General features: G+C 34.6%; 2 protein-coding genes across 3 annotated transcripts in view; one reads left to right on the top strand and one right to left on the bottom strand.

The window, feature by feature from the left end:
- Positions 1–1,483: 1,483 nt before the first annotated feature.
- On the top strand, positions 1,484–3,222 carry LOC128396623 (octapeptide-repeat protein T2-like; the record flags this gene model as incomplete). The annotated part of the gene is made up of 3 exons (XM_053357237.1): positions 1,484–1,672; positions 2,215–2,941; positions 3,212–3,222. Coding segments are annotated over 3 exons (927 nt in total), but the record flags the coding sequence as incomplete, so codon positions are not given.
- Positions 3,060–14,195, bottom strand: part of LOC128396568 (cell adhesion molecule DSCAM-like) — a 33,017-nt gene continuing 21,881 nt past the window's right edge. For both annotated transcript variants that reach the window (XM_053357173.1, XM_053357181.1), the window contains exons 9-17: positions 12,257–12,565; positions 11,615–11,685; positions 9,142–9,379; positions 4,913–5,008; positions 4,644–4,829; positions 4,249–4,548; positions 3,987–4,151; positions 3,511–3,909; positions 3,060–3,425 (exon numbers count right to left, since the gene is read on the bottom strand). In XM_053357173.1, coding sequence (XP_053213148.1) covers positions 3,379–3,425; positions 3,511–3,909; positions 3,987–4,151; positions 4,249–4,548; positions 4,644–4,829; positions 4,913–5,008; positions 9,142–9,379; positions 11,615–11,685; positions 12,257–12,565 — 1,811 coding nt within the window. In that variant the 3' untranslated portion in view covers positions 3,060–3,378. The remainder of the gene's footprint in view (positions 3,426–3,510; positions 3,910–3,986; positions 4,152–4,248; positions 4,549–4,643; positions 4,830–4,912; positions 5,009–9,141; positions 9,380–11,614; positions 11,686–12,256; positions 12,566–14,195) is intronic.

Genomic DNA, 14,195 nt, shown 5'->3' with positions numbered 1-14,195 from the left:
TGTCTCACCTGTCTCACCTCTCCTCACCTGTCCTCACCTGTCTCCTCTGTCTCCTCACCTGTCTCTCCTGTCTCACTCCTCACCTCCTCTCCTTCACCTCCTCACTCCTCACCTCCTCTCACTCCTCCTCCTCCTCACTCACTCCTCTCTCCCTCCTCTCCTCACTCTTCCTCCTCTCCTCTCACCTCCTCACCACCTCCTCCTCACCTCCTCTCTCCTCTTCTCTCTCTCCTCATCCTTCCTCTCTCCTCCTCACTCTGTCTCCTCACCTCCTCCTCCTCCCTCTCTTCTCCTCACTCTCCTCACTCCTCTCCTCTCTTCCTCTCACCTCCTCTTCCTCCTCCTCCTCCTCACTCCTCCCTCCTCTTCCTCCTCCTCTCCTTCTCTTCCTCCCTCATCTCTTTCTCTCTCTTCTCCTCTCCTCTCCTCTCTCTCTCTTCCTCTCTCACCTCCTCTCACTCTCACCTCACTCTTCCTCCTCCTCACTCCTCACTCCTCCTCCTCCTCCTCACCTCCTCCTCCTCTCCTCCTCTCCTCACCTCCTCACCTCCTCCTCCTCTCACTCTCCTCCTCACTCTCCTCCTCACTTTCTCTCCTCACTCTCCTCCTTCACCACTTCCTCCTCACTTCTTCTTCACCACTCTTCCTTCCTCCTCTTCCTCTCCCTCTTTCTCTGTTGTTAAGGTAGAAAGGTGATAATCAATGTGCCAATGATAATCTATCATGTCAATTGTAATTAGTTAACGAGACAATCAAAACAAATAATTATATATAAATAAAAATCACTATGAGCTTCCGACAATTAATCTAATTGTCTTGTGTGAGAGGGAGAAGAAGAGGAAGTGAGAGGGAGAGGAAGAGGGAGAGGGAGAGGAAGAGGGAGAGGGAGAGTGAGAGTGAGAGGGAGAGGAAGAGGGAGAGTGAGAGGGAGAGGAAGAGGGAGAAGAAGAGGAAGAGGGAGAGTGAGAGTGAGAGACAGAGTGAGAGGAAGAGAGAGAAAGAGGGAGAGGAAGAGGGAGAGGGAGAGTGAGAGACAGAGTGAGAGGGAGAGTGAGAGGGAGAGTGAGAGGGAGAGTGAGAGGGAGAGTGAGAGGGAGAGTGAGAGGGAGAGGGAGAGCTAGAGAGAGAGGAAGAGTGAGAGTGAAAGGGAAAGTGAGAGGAAGAAGAGGGAGAAGAAGAGGGAGAGGAAGAGGGAGAGGAAGCGGGAGAGGAAGCGGGAGAGACAGAGTGAGAGGGAGAGGAAAAGGAAGAGGGAGAAGAAGAGGGAGAGGGAGAGGAAGAGGGAGAAGAAGAGGGAGAGGAAGAGGAAGAAGAAGAGTGAGAGGGAGAGGAAGAGGGAGAGGGAGAGTGAGAGACAGAGTGAGAGGGAGAAGAAGAGGGAGAGGGAGAGGGAGAGGAAGAGTGAGAGGGAGAGGAAGAGGGAGAGAAAGAGGGAGAAGAAGAGGGAGAGTGAGAGACAGAGTGAGAGGAAGAGAGAGAAAGAGGGAGAGGAAGAGGGAGAGGGAGAGTGAGAGACAGAGTGAGAGGGAGAGAAAGAGGGAGAGGGAGAGGAAGAGGGAGAAGAAAAGAAAGTAAGAGCGAGAGGGAAAGTGAGAGGGAGAGGAAGAGGGAGAAGAACAGGGAGAGTGAGAGGGATAAGGAAAGTGAGAGGGAGAGGAAGAGGGAGAAGAAGAGGGAGAAGAAGAGGGAGAGCTAGAGAGAGGAAGAGTGAGAGTGAAAGGGAGAGTTAGAGGGAGAGGAAGAGGGAGAAGAAGAGTGAGAGGGAGAGGGAGAGGAAGAGGGAGAGAAAGAGGGAGAAGAAGAGGGAGAGTGAGAGACAGAGGGAGAGAAAGAGAGAGAGGAAGAGTGAGAGTGAAAGGGAAAGTGAGAGGAAGAAGAGGGAGAAGAAGAGGGAGAGGAAGAGGGAGAGGAAGCGGGAGAGACAGAGTGAGAGACAGAGTGAGAGGGAGAGTGAGAAGAAGAGGGAGAGCTAGAGAGAGAGAGGAAGAGTGAGAGTGAAAGGGAAAGTGAGAGGAAGAAGAGGGAGAAGAAGAGGGAGAGGAAGAGGGAGAGGAAGCGGGAGAGACAGAGTGAGAGACAGAGTGAGAGGGAGAGTGAGAAGAAGAGTGAGAGGGAGAGGAAGAGGGAGAAGAAGAGGGAGAGTGAGAGGGATAAGGAAAGTGAGAGGGAGAGGAAGAGGGAGAGGGAGAGGAAGAGGGAGAGTGAGAGGAAGAGGAAGAGGAAGAGGAAGAGGGAGAAGAAGAGGGAGAGGAAGAGGAAGAGGAAGAGGAAGAGGGAGAAGAAAAGAAAGTAAGAGCGAGAGGGAAAGTGAGAGGGAGAGGAAGAGGGAGAAGAAGAGGGAGAGCTAGAGAGAGAGGAAGAGTGAAAGGGAGAGGAAGAGGGAGAGGAAGAGGAAGTGAGAGGAAGAAGAGGGAGAAGAAGAGGGAGAGTGAAAGTGAGAGACAGAGTGAGAGACAGAGTGAGAGGGAGAGGGAGAGGAAGAGGGAGAGGGAGAGTGAGAGGGAGAGTGAGAGGGAGAGTGAGAGGGAGAGGAAGAGGGAGAGTGAGAAGAAGAGTGAGAGGGAGAGGAAGAGGAAAAGGAAGAGGGAGAAGAAGAGGGAGAGGGAGAGGAAGAGGGAGAAGAAGAGGGAGAGTGAGAGGGATAAGGAAAGTGAGAGGAAGAGGGAGAGGAAGAGTGAGAGGGAGAGGGAGAGTGAGAGGGAGAGGAAGAGGGAGAGTGAGAGGGAGAGGAAGAGGAAGAGGAAGAGGAAGAGGAGGAAGAGGGAGAGTGAGAGTGAGAGACAGAGTGAGAGACAGAGTGAGAGACAGAGTGAGAGGGAGAGTGAGAAGAAGAGTGAGAGTGAGAGACAGAGTGAGAGACAGAGTGAGAGGGAGAGTGAGAGAGAGAAGAAGAGGGAGAGTGAAAGGGAGAGTGAGAGGGAGAGTGAGAGGGAGAGTGAGAGGGAGAGTGAGAGGGAGAGTGAGAGGGAGAGACAGAGTGAGACAGAGTGAGAGGGAGAGTGAGAGGGAGAGTGAGGAGAGGAGAGGAGAGTGAGAGGGAGAGTGAGAGGGAGAGTGAGAGGAGAGGAGAGTGAGAGGATTTTATCAAGATTTAAAATTATCCTATTAATATGAAATCCAATCAAGTAAAAGATAATTAATTTAATTAGACAGAAATTTAAATTTTTTTAATTCCACTTGAATCTGATGCAATTATATTTACACAATTTAGGTTCCAATTAGAATACACAAGACAATTAGATTAATTGTCGGAAGCTCATTGTGATTTTTATTCATATATAATTTGTTGTTTTGATTGTCTCGTTAACTAATTACAATTAACATGATAGATTATCATTGGCACATTGATTATCACCTTTCTACCTTAACAACAATTAGTTAATCATTTGAGTACATTGGATGAACATTTGATTTATTAAGAGGAACTGGAAAAAGGAAATAAGAAAAACAAAAGAGAATCAATTAGTTGAAACAATTTAAGCTCTTAAATTGTGAATTAAATTTAATTACCTGGATAATCATAAAGATTACGATCAGATTTACAATGTCTTGGTGTCCTTTTAACTGTTGCATAAGGAGTTTCCTCATTAATGATTAACTGATTACTATTAAGATGATTATTAACTTTAAGAGTTGAGGTTGATTGATGATGGTGATGATGCTGATGGTGATTAATTAATTGTTGTACCATTGGATCACTAATTATACCACTACCATTTCCATTTATTTGGACGGATGCATAAGGTGATGGGTAAACAATTAACGATTGATTATCTTGACCAGGAATTAATTGTTTGGCTCGAGTTTTTTCAAAATCATTTAAATTCATCTCATCATTAAGAACCAATTTATTTGGTGTTATATTGACCATTGGACTGGAGCCCAATTTACCGTTAATTTCAGGTGATCCTAAAGGACAAGAACAAGAGAATCAATTAAAAAAATCAAATGATAACAATTTACTAAACAACAAGTTGAGTATTTACTTGAATATAAAGATTGATCTGGAATCCGTTTGTTCATCATGATACAGATTAACACAATTACCGCAACAACGACCATTAATGATAAGATTAACGGTAAAAGGATTTCGAGTTCAAAAAATACTTGATAATATGATTGATTGTATGTTAGAGGTAGTAGCGGTCTCTCTGGGATTAGGATTAGAAAACAGGATACGATTAACAGGAGATTATAATACAATGTTTTATCTTCAATTAATGGATTTTTTTATCTTTTATCTTTTACCTTTTTCCAGGAATGGATTGGTCATTAGGCCATAAACGGCATCCGTTGATCCGGCATCGGAAAATGCGGTCGATTTAAGATGATACCAAGTTTGCGGGTGAAGCCCATCGATCCAGATCGTCTTCTTGCCCATTAGAATCATATTGGAAACAATTGTCCACATTTTCTCCTTCTGGGTTTTATATTTTATCGAGAAATGTTTAATTGTACATCCACTCGATTTCCACGAAGTTAAATCAACTTCAATTGAAGTTGCATTAGTAAACGAGATGAAGTTTTCCTTGACCGGAGCAATTGGAACTTGAGAATTTGGATTTGCAATTGGAATTGAGAGATAATTTGAAAATCGATTCAGTTAATTGTTCTAATCTTCAAATGAGAATCATAATGATTACCTGATCCACTTGTTTTCACCTTAACTGGTTCCGTTGAATCGCCGACACCGATTGAATTAAATGCTCTTATTGTTATCTCATAATAGGTACCACAGAATAAACCATGAAGAGTATGATTATAATGACCTGAGGTGACTCGCTTTTCGAATACATCGTTTTTGGATGAAGACCCTCGTATGATGAACCCTTTAGATAAATGGAAAATTTGATCAGCTGATTTTAGAATAACAATTTTTCGGTAGAAGAAAAAAAATCAATTCTTTTTTTACCTGTGATCTGGTTTTCTTCAGATTCAACAATCCATTCCAAGGTGATTGATGAAAAGGTTACGGTGGTTGATTGAATTTTTGGTGGTTTCGGTGGATCTGTAATCAGTAAATCATCAATTAAATTATTGAAGAAGCAAAATCGTAACTGTAAACAATGATAACCATTTGATTAAGTCATTACAATTGATGAATGTTAATTAGATAAATTGATTTTATTTTCTGCTTTCTCTCTCTCTATTCTGTAGAATCGAGAGCCAAGAAAGTTGTTGGTTTCTGATATAAACGTTTATGATTGTTTGGGTAAATTAATTGTGAACAGAATTTACAATTTGTTTGTCTCTCAATCAAAAATTAATTCAATTAGATTGTTGTTGTTTTTTTCCCTTAATTTAATTGTAAATCTGTTTGAAGTGGTTTTTAAAGATTAGACAAACAATCAAATGCTAAGGGGAGAAATCAATGAAAATCTTTTAGTTTTTTCATTGAGGAAAATAAATAAAACAACTTGAGTCCTTCTCGGTGGTGGAAGAGGGAAGGTGGGAGTGGGAATGGGGGTGGGAGTTGAAGGATGTGAAATAATGTCCCTTTTTTATTGATTGAATCCTAATGATGAAAGGAAAAGATTTGTGTCCATCATCATCAACCTAAAGGTGAATCTTCATCTTACCTTTCAGATTTATACTATTAGAAGGAGGTTTTACCTTTTTATCATCTTCATCTCCATCCTCATCCTCATTACCATCATCATCTTTATCATTAACTCTCAAATTACTAACACACAGGTAACTCAATCTGATCGTTAACTCAGTTTCTTGGTAGTTTTTTTTGTTTCATTTTCGTGATGAAATTAAATCTTAATGATGACCAATCATCATGAAGGGAAATGATGATGACGATGACGATGATGATGATGGTGGAAATGTAAAAGAAAAGATGATAAAAAAAGCCTATCATCTTCATCCTCACCAACAACATGATCCAAATGATTTGAATCAACGTGATGAGCATTTCAAATCTAAATCCAGATAGGTTAACATTAATTGACCATTTAAAAGGTAATCCAATAAATTAATCAGACTGATTATAAACCTTTATTTGTACCAACAAGTTATTAATAATAAATTAACGGTAAATTTGTAATCATCATCATGATAATCATTTAGTATACAAAAAGTAATTGCAATTGATTGATAAGAATAAAAAAAACTAACTAAACAAACTAAGGAAACTAAATTGTCTTGTTGACAGTTGATTGTATATTCATTGATCTAATGTAATTTAATTTCTCATTCAAATCACTTGAGTTAATCAATTGTCATGCTTGTTGACAGTACAAGAAACAACAGTTACTCTGGATGATGATCAAATATATAAATAGATTGATAATAATATGGAAAAAAACAAAGTTTCAATTGTTATAAATTGTTGTCTCTCAATGTGATTTATTTGAAATTGTGAATGGATGAAGATGATAAAGTTCAGTCAACGATGTAAATTGATGATGATGAAGAGATTGAGGATATTTTCATGATGGGTGAGAAAATATAACATTTCCATGAGTTATAATGAAATAACTTTTCTACTTGAAGTTCTGTTGAACCCAAAGAGGGAGAGAGAAGAAAAAAAAATTTCAAGTTCGAAGTCAAAAAGTTCTAACAATCGATAATCGATATAAACTTTCACCTTAACATCTTAATTATTATTATTCTTTACCTTTTAATTGTTTATCAATTTACAGTAGAAAATCAAATTAATCAATTTCCCTTGTAACTAATCACTTTTCTAATCATTTTTTGATTAAACAATGCAAACAATTGGAAATTAATTTCTTCATATGTAAATATTATCATCGCAATAGTTGATATAATTAGAGAGAGAAAATAAAATCGATAATTTTTTTCATCATGATGATAAGTTTCCAGTATTGATCTTATATTAAATTGTCACTCTCTCGGTTTATCATCATGTTAATGATGAGCTTTTTTCGGGTAAATCAATAAATTTACATGAGAAGATGATTTAACTATTGTCGCGATTAGCTGATTAAGAATTATGAATTTGATGTAATCCTTGATAAGAGATAAACTCAATTGATAAAATATTCTTATATATGAGAGGATGAGGAAGTTTTTATTGGAAGAAAAAATTGAAATTCGAAATTCAGAAAATTTTTTCTCTCCGTATATTTGATGATAATTCTAGTAAATACTGTCAAGTTATTCAGAATCATGATGATGATGATTACTGAGAATTGATGATAAAGATGCAAAGGTAAAGTGTGATGATGAGATTCTCAGGTAAGATAAAAGGTGTAATACTTTTTACCTCTTTTTCCTTATCATCTTATCATCTTCTTCCTCTTACTTTTTTCACTTACTTTTCTGTGTAGTTACCTTTTTTTTCATCATCATCATGAAGTACAAGAGACACATTATCATGGATCTTGATGAAATAAAAACTTCATCTACAGTTTAACCATCAACATAATGATTTTCCAAGAGGGAAAAAAACATAAAGCTCAAGATGGAGATAAAGATGAAGATAAGGATGAAAGGGAGAGATCCTCAGGGTGGTAAGATGATCGAGATGATGGAAACCTTTACATTTCCAGTTCTCATTTGATTGATCTTGATGATGTCTCACTCAGGTAACTCAATGGAAAAGAGAGAGAGAGAGATAAAAGTTCATCATGTGAAGTGGGATGATAATGCAGATACATCATGATGAATGGTGGATTTCATGGTATATACAAATGAACTAATAGATTCATTCATTGGAATCATCATGAACTTTTTTTGTTACTTGGATGAATGAAAAAATCATAACAAAAAGTTTCAATTTGATTCATTTAATGAAATTATGATAATGATTGAAGTTGATTGTCAGTCTCAATAAGTTTAATAGTCAATCAAAATGTCAAATTTCATAAATAAATTAAATTGTCTTTGCAAAGTCAAGATGAGAATTGACATTCACCCACCACCGACACCTTCAACCTCATCCAATCCTCATGTCACTCCCAAATATCATGAGTATTATTTTTTATTATAACAATTGGAAATTTAACTTTTCAAATACTTTGAAACGTTTAAAATAATAACAATTTATCACAATTGAATCTGAGAAACTATTACAATAATATTATCCCATTGGTGGTTATATGGATATTGATTATCATATATTATTCAAGGATAATTCTGAAGATGTTGATGATGATAGAAGTTTTGAAAAAAAAGATGATCACAAAAAAAACAATAAGAGAAAAAATTTATCTCGATAAATGTTGATGTTTATTTTTACTTTGAAATTGTTTATTCAGTTTAAGATGTTTCAGTTTGATCATGTATGATGAGGAAGAAGATGAGGAAGATGAGGAAAAGATAGAGAGGGAGAGAGAGAGACCAAGAGATAAGTGAGAACGATATGATAAATCGTTTGAGAAGACACAAGATGAAGGAAGAGAAAATGATAGAAAAACGATCGATGATAATCATCATTTTTACTGTGAAGATAAGGATCAAGGAAGAGAGCAAAATGATGATAAGAAGAAAGAAGAAGATGACAAGAGAGAGAGAGAGAGAGAGAGAGAGAGAGAGAGAGTTAGAAGATGAAAGAGAGCAAAAAATTGTTGCCATAAGCATAGTTTTCATTGAATCTCTAATGGTTGACATGGGAACTTTCATCTTCTTCCTCATCCTTTGAGCATCTTTCTATTTGAGTATTAAAAATCACTTTTCCTCCTCATCCACTCCTTTCTGTTTTCCCACTCCACCCTCTTATCTTCCTCCTCATCTTCATTTTCATCTTCCTCTTCCTTTTCCTCTTCCAAAAATATATATTCAATCTTATCATTTACTGGTAACCCTTTTTTTACCGTTACTTTGAAAAGTAAACAAAAAGTTCAACATTTACTCATCATCAAAGTAATCATGTAATTAAAATATTAATATCCTATCATGATGACAATGATTATCTTTATCATCATAATGAAACAATTGTAATTACTTTAAAAACTCAAACCAAAATTATTAGTATGAAAAAAAGATAATCAATTTGAAAGTTTGAAATTGAATCTCAATTCAGATTTGATTACATGATATCGATTGAAACTTTTATGAAGAATTTAAATCTTATGTGATTATTTAATTAACCCTGATTTTAATTGAATCTATCAAGTTTCATTAATTGTAATTGACTTCTCTCTCTGGTCAACTTGATGGTCAACTTACCTTCATGATAAGTTTCAACGGTGATGGGATCGGATAAGATTCCAGGTCCTTTTGAATTGAAGGCTTGAACTACGATCTCATATTTGGTCTTACGAGCGAGATTGGATAATGTTATTTCTGGCCTGAAATCATCGGAAATCGTGATCGTTTTATAAATTGAAGCATCGCCCGAATCAACTGGACGATATCCAATATAATAGCCTTTGATTTTACCAAAACTGTAACGTGCCTCTGGACTCTGGTCAATTTATGAAGAGATTTATGAACAAACCAGAAAGAAAATGGATTAATTTGAGTTCGAACAGAAAAAAAAAGTTCTAACTTTGTAAACTTTTCGACATAAAAGATAAACTCGAGAGACAAAAAGACGATGATAACCGTTCAAGTGAAAGGTTAATAACATAAGATTGATACACATGAAGAAGATGAACCGGAAATTATTCCAAGATAATCTTTTAGAACAGTAAATTCGACTGGAGAAATTGGTGAGTTCTATTCGATAAATAATAAAAGAAGAAGAAGAAAAAAATTCTCTCTCCATCTTCAATTTCCTCTTATCATGTAAATATTTTCATAGAAATAAATTGTTTCCAAAGTTATAATAATCTTCACCCATGATAATTATCTCGAATCCTATTTTTCCAAGATAATAAGTAAACAATTAGAGTTAATTGTTGGCTTAAATTGACGGGAAAATAATCATCATTTAGATTTCCATGAGCAAACTAATCTGAATAATTGTCAGTTACATGAAAATCATCAATAAATTCAACAAGAATCAACCTTAATTACCAATAAGATGATAACAATAAATCAAATTTCCGTTTTCAAGTTTAGGTTATTATTTAAAGTTATCATCATTTTTCATTGTTAACATTTTACTTGACCATCAGCTGATGATGATAATAAGATATATATAAGATTAACTAACTGTGTGAAATTAATTTACATCATTAAAAGTATCATTTAGTTTTATCACTCCACCTTTGAGCCACCCATCAACCTTCAACCCTCCCTCTCTCTGGTCAGTGTATTAACCTTAATCGTCTTAACCAGAGGAGGTGGGAAAAGATTGAACCTCTTCCAAGACATTTATCACTCCCTGTGAATCAAAGCCACAGAGGAAGATGAATTCATCCCACCCCACCTTCATTTTCATCCTTTCAACTCACCATGAAGCCTGAAAAAAAAAGTTCTGAACATTTATCATCAAAAGCAATAACAATACAAAGACCTTGCGAGTTAATTCATTTGGAGTGAAAAATTTTTTTTCTCTTTCTTTTCTCATTAAAGTTAATCCAATATCTCTCCAAACAATTTGTTGATTAATCATCAAATAGACTTAGTGACATACTCATACACACTCATGATTTAATTCGTGATCTTAATCTACTATTACAATTAACTGTAAGTTTGATTGTGAAAAATTGGATTAACTTGATGTAAAAGAAAGTAAAAAGTTTCTCTTCCTCCTTCAATGGATTATAATTGAATGGATAAAGATGATTAATTAATGAAGTAAATTGAAGTTCACCCAATCAATTAGATTAATAGAAATGTTAACCAAATTAAGATAAATATATAAATCATTCAATTGATCAATGGTTTAATTTTCATCATTTCTCATCACTTGAAATTCATTATTGGATTAACTTGATGGCTTTTGGATTCCCTTTTGATGGCTTAAGGTTATAACTGTAAATCTTTACTCATTTACTAATCATCTGATTCATTGTTATTACCATTGATTATCTTCAAATTGAGTTTACAAAAAGTTTCATCTTGTGGTTCTCAATCATCCTCATGGTGATTAGTTTAATTCCCTCACCATGGAAATTAATCAATTTGATGAGAGAAACAAAAAAATTACATCCAAAGAATTGAGTGTCAAGAGTATTGATAGATAATCCCTTTAATCCGATAATACAAAAAGATTCCCTATTGATATTTATCCTCTTAATGAAAGTAAATTGATTGGTAACAATTAACATTCAAATTTAAAATTAACAAATTAAATTGTTCCCAATAAATAAATTAATTGTTAAAATATTCACTGGTTCCTATTAATCATAATTTCAGATTTAAATATTGTATTTACTGAGTATCAGAATTTTCAATGAAAATATCAACTTTTATATTCAGTTATCATGGAAACTAAATTATTCAACTTAATTCATGATTATCCTCATGAGTGAAATAATTTCATGTTATTTTTTTTTACCCACTCAACTTTTAACCAATAAGATAAATTTAATTTATGGTAATTTAAATCGTAATGGTTAATCAACAATTAACTTGTAGTTTTATATGATAACCAGGACAATTTAATATTCAATTTGAAAATTATTCAATTAGAAAAACTTTTTTTCTTTCTTGATAGTTGAAAGTTTTTTTTTTCGTTCGCGTTTTTTTTAATAGATCACAATTAACTTTTTCTCGCCTCGATTTTAGTTAATTAATTTGATTAACTTACATTCCAAGCAACTCGAATCTCTCTTGATGATATTGCATATCCTTTCAAATGCTCTGGTGGTTTATTGGGCACTAGAATATCAGAAAAGATTAAGAGATGAGATAAGTTAGAAAAAAAGTTCCATATCAATTTTTAAATTCAATCTCTCAGCATTGGAATATCTTATCATGATCAATATGTATTAATATCTTACTCTGAAGTTTTTTTTATTGTTAATCTCAACTCTATTTTATATATAAGTCAAGTTTTCTCAGTTGCCTCAGGCTATTCAACTTTCTTATGTATATGAGAAAAGAAAATTTTAATTTATTTTGATTAATTTGATTGTTTTTTCTTGTTCACTCGTAATTGTTGAGCTTTATAATTTAGTTAATCAAATTTAAGACAATTCTCCACTCAAAACAATTCCCAGTTCGAAAAAAGTTCAAATGTACTAAAAGGAAAAGTTCGAGAGTAAGAAGAGAAAAAAAAAAGTTTATCGTTTTAATTTCTTCCACTTGATAAATGTCCTAATCTTTAACTAACGAAAGTAAAATTAATGCCATTAATTAATGAGAAAGAGAGAGAGATGATTAAGCTCAGGTAATTAGTTGAGACCTTATGGAATACAGGGTGTGCTAAGGAATTGGAAAGTTCTGTTACCTTCTTCGTCCGTTTGAAATCGGACCAAATGACTTGGTTCACTTTGTCCAATCTCGTTAATCGCTGTAAGGCAAATGGTGTAATTGGTTAAAGGCACAAGGTCATTGATGGTCCAACTTGTTTCGCTATTGGGAATGGTCAGGTTTCGATTTTGTAGTCCAAGGAAGGCCACTTCATTCAAATGCTCCCGAAGGTAAATATGATATCTTTGAATTGGTGAGTTACCCGAAAACGGGGGTGACCAGGTTATTTTTACGCTTCGGCTTTTGACCTCAGTGGTTTTTATGTCATTAGGTGGGTCAGGTGATTCTGTACAATAAATATGAACCAATTAAAAGACTAATTAATGATATAATTTTTATTATTATTAGAAAAGTTTAATTGTTTATTGTGTCGTCTTGGTTAAATGCTTAATTAGTGGAAATTATTTTCACTTTATTGCTAATTAATTCATTGTACTGAGACAAGTAAGTAAATTATTATTAATATAATGAATGTCATTTAATTGTTTTTCAATTCAACCAGATGAATGAAATCAAATTTGATAATAATAATAATTAAAAAACAGCCAAACAATTAACACAGAGTAAAGTTGTTAATCATGTGAACGTTTTTGATGAAAATAACTTTCAAAATAAGTTGTTCGTTTTAATTGTTGATGTTAAAGTAATTAAAACTGACACAAGTTAATCAGGGATCAACTTGTAATGTTGAGAAATGATTCAAATTGAGAAATTGAATTATTATATTGTAACATTATCGATACTCAATTTTGATTATCATGTAAAGATGAAGATGATGTTTGTTTACATTGGATTTACTTTTCTTGGTGAATGTTTCTCATAATTTTGACTGAGGAGACTCAAAGGATTCTAATAGGATGGTACATGGGATGGAGATGAGAAGATGATGAAAATGGTGAATGATGAAGAGAGAGAGAGAGAGAGAGAGCGAGAATTCAAAGTTCTGACATCTTCAATTAGAAGTTTACTTTACGAAGAAAAAAAGAGGAACTCGAAAAATCATCTTCTCCATCTTCATCTTCATCATCTTCTTCTTCTTCTTTCCTTCCTAATTCATTTTCCATGGTGATGATTTTTCGTCTCTATGGTTACCAACAATTTCATCTTCATCTCTTAAAGTGCTCACATTTTGTTGGAAAACATTTGTTAACATTAACAAATTATCCCAACGTAATTATTTTCATTGGAAAGGATTAGAATTAAGATTAGGAAATAGTATTTTCTTTGCCACCATAATCCTTTTGTTTTTAATCCATTTGTAACCAGATTAACTGATTGTTGAACATTAAGTATCCTTCAGATGATGAGAAGGATTTTATCATTTGGATTGACCTTTTAACACATCCAATAATTTACCAACTCCATCATCATCATTGACACTTCAACTTATCAATATAATACCAAATATGATCTCATTCATAATAATAAACAACTCCGTTAATTTGATATCACAATTTAGCTAAACAACAAAAATCAAGTGATACATATTTACACCTACTAATCATTTTGACATGATGAGATTTCACAACAACAATTTGATTACTTAATTATTAATCTAATACATTGTTACTCATCATCCATCCACCAGAATCAATATCTTTGTGACATTTTCACTGGACATGGAAATCGTATAAAACAATCAGGGTTATATTCATTTGAGATAATCAATAATTACCATGAGGCTGATTCTGAACTGAATTAAAGATTATAATAAGAATCTAAGTTGATATCAATTGTTACCATGAAATTGAACTTGGTTGAATCATGGTTGAATTTTTTGTTTCTCTCTCGATCTGAAGCTCCAAATGAAAATGCAATCAAGAAATTGAGAAAACGGTAAAGTTTCATTTGATTGAACTTCATGATGATGATCATGTTTATGTATAAACTTGGAATTGGAAATGCGAATGAAAAGA

This window comes from Panonychus citri, unplaced genomic scaffold (assembly GCF_014898815.1).
Source record: "Panonychus citri isolate SS breed McGregor unplaced genomic scaffold, ASM1489881v1 Contig00023, whole genome shotgun sequence".
Classification (NCBI taxonomy): Eukaryota; Metazoa; Arthropoda; class Arachnida; order Trombidiformes; family Tetranychidae; genus Panonychus; species Panonychus citri.
Note: the sequence above shows the minus strand (reverse complement) of the source record. Positions and strands in the feature narration are given on the sequence as shown.